Source organism: Engraulis encrasicolus, chromosome 4 (assembly GCF_034702125.1).
Source record: "Engraulis encrasicolus isolate BLACKSEA-1 chromosome 4, IST_EnEncr_1.0, whole genome shotgun sequence".
Classification (NCBI taxonomy): domain Eukaryota; kingdom Metazoa; phylum Chordata; class Actinopteri; order Clupeiformes; family Engraulidae; genus Engraulis; species Engraulis encrasicolus.
This window is the reverse complement of record NC_085860.1, coordinates 28,105,982-28,107,895: the sequence shown is the minus strand read 5'-3', so window position 1 is coordinate 28,107,895 and position 1,914 is coordinate 28,105,982. Positions and strand designations below refer to the sequence as shown.

At 47.4% G+C, this 1,914-nt stretch overlaps 1 protein-coding gene across 1 annotated transcript in view; it reads right to left on the bottom strand.

The window, feature by feature from the left end:
* Positions 1-1,418, bottom strand: part of LOC134448036 (myosin heavy chain-like) — a 23,195-nt gene extending 21,777 nt beyond the window's left edge. The window contains exons 1-3 of the mRNA XM_063197794.1: positions 1,236-1,418; positions 1,019-1,083; positions 343-727 (exon numbers count right to left, since the gene is read on the bottom strand). Coding sequence (XP_063053864.1) covers positions 343-727; positions 1,019-1,083; positions 1,236-1,418 — 633 coding nt within the window. The remainder of the gene's footprint in view (positions 1-342; positions 728-1,018; positions 1,084-1,235) is intronic.
* Positions 1,419-1,914: the final 496 nt, after the last annotated feature.

Below are 1,914 nucleotides of genomic sequence, written 5' to 3'. Positions count from 1 at the left end.
TCACTCACTCTATCACTGCTTCTCTTCCTCTCTAACGTCTCTGTTCTTTTTCTTCCCTCCTTTTCATGTGCCCCCTCTTTTTGTAGTCTATGAAAACAAGGACAAATAAACTGAAGAACAGTTTTTATCCAGAGGCCATCACTGCACTTAATTCTGCTACATAAGAAGTTTCATCAACTTTTATATTTTAAATTATTTTTCATTTATTCTTTTTTTGCCTCAATCAACAAGGAATGCACAATTTTTCTTGTTACAATGACAAATAAAATATATTCTATATTCTATTCTATTCTATTCTATTCTATTTTCCCCAAGCCAACCACTCTCCTTGTTATTACTCACCCTCTGTTTGTGCTCCAGGCGCTGTGTGGTGCCGAGGCTCTGCTGCAGCTCTGAGTCTCTGGCCTTGAGGGCGTCCGTCTGGTTGTCCAGTCTTCTCTGCGCCACCCTCAGTTTGCCCAGGAGCTCCGCTCGCCTCTGGGCACTCTTCTCTAGCTCCGTCCTCAGCTCGGCCGTCCGTCCCTCCGGGGGCACTGCGAGCCGTGGGGCCCCATCTGGGGCCCGACGAGAAGCAGGCCACCATGCGGGCCCCCCCAGCTCCGATGGGTCCTCATATCGCACCCCAGCACCACCACCACCGCCTGAGAGGTCATCTTTTCGCAACCTGGCACTGTTGTGGTCACTTATGGGGTCCTCAAAGTGCGGTTTGCCATGGGTGCTTAGAGGGCTGTTTGAGAGACAGAGCACTGATTAAGGTTAGTGATGTCACACACAGGGCCGCTGACAGCTTTGGCTGGGCCCAGGACAAAATCATCTGAAAGGGCCCCCCACCCAATACATACAATGTAATGAGGCGGTCCCCTTTGCCCCCAGCCCTCCTCCCCCTCTGCTTTGATGGTCACACGATGCTTGCCCCTATTGTCTTACACGTTCCATTAGTCAAGATGGACATAGTATGAAGTCAGACAATGCAAATGATAAAATAGAGCTAGTGACACCATACATGTACTGTACTAACCTGGTGCTGATTCTGCTCTGGCGTCTCAAAGAAGGAAAGTCCCCAGCAAAGCTCCACGCCGAATTCTTCAACACATGAGCACATTGGCATCATCAAAACAGGACATAACTTAAATATTGAACTATAGCTGTAGTAGTTATGAACTATGAATATAGTAACATATGTAGTGATAAATATTGAGTTCTGACTTCAGTGTCCAGTGATCTTAGAGTCTCACCGGTGCTTTGAGGCGTGACCCGTTGCCAAATACATTCAGGTCAGCGAGTGAAAGGGGGTCTGTGGACCCTAGGGAGTCTCGAAGGAGCCTTGGGGTCCAGCTGGAACCCAAACCCCAGTCATCGATGCTGTCAGCTGGGGAGAGACTCTCCATAACGTCCCTTAACCTGTCAGATATGTCCATCGTGGGCCCCTACTGGAAAACACACACACACACACACACACACACACACACACACACACACACACACACACACACACACACACACACACACACACACACACACACACACACACACACACACACTCTATCAACCTAAATCTCTATGTTTTGCCTCATTAAACATGCACAGATCTGGGTAGGTCATGCCCTGAATTAAACACACCTGAGATACACATGTATCTCATGGCAAACTCAGCTGCATGTAAGCAGGCTTGCTTTTTGTCTACGCAACACCTCAAATCACAATTCTCTCTCAAAATACTGTAACATTGAAGTGTGTGTGCTTGTGACTATGCACACGTGCCAGTTGCACAGTGTTCATTATAACATCAACGTGACAACCTCTTGTAATGAATGAGCCACTGGAAAGTGTCTGGCTTTGTTGTTGAGTCTAGCGGAGACATATTTCACACTTAACCATGGCTTTTCACACCATAACAACCTTGTGTGTGTGTGT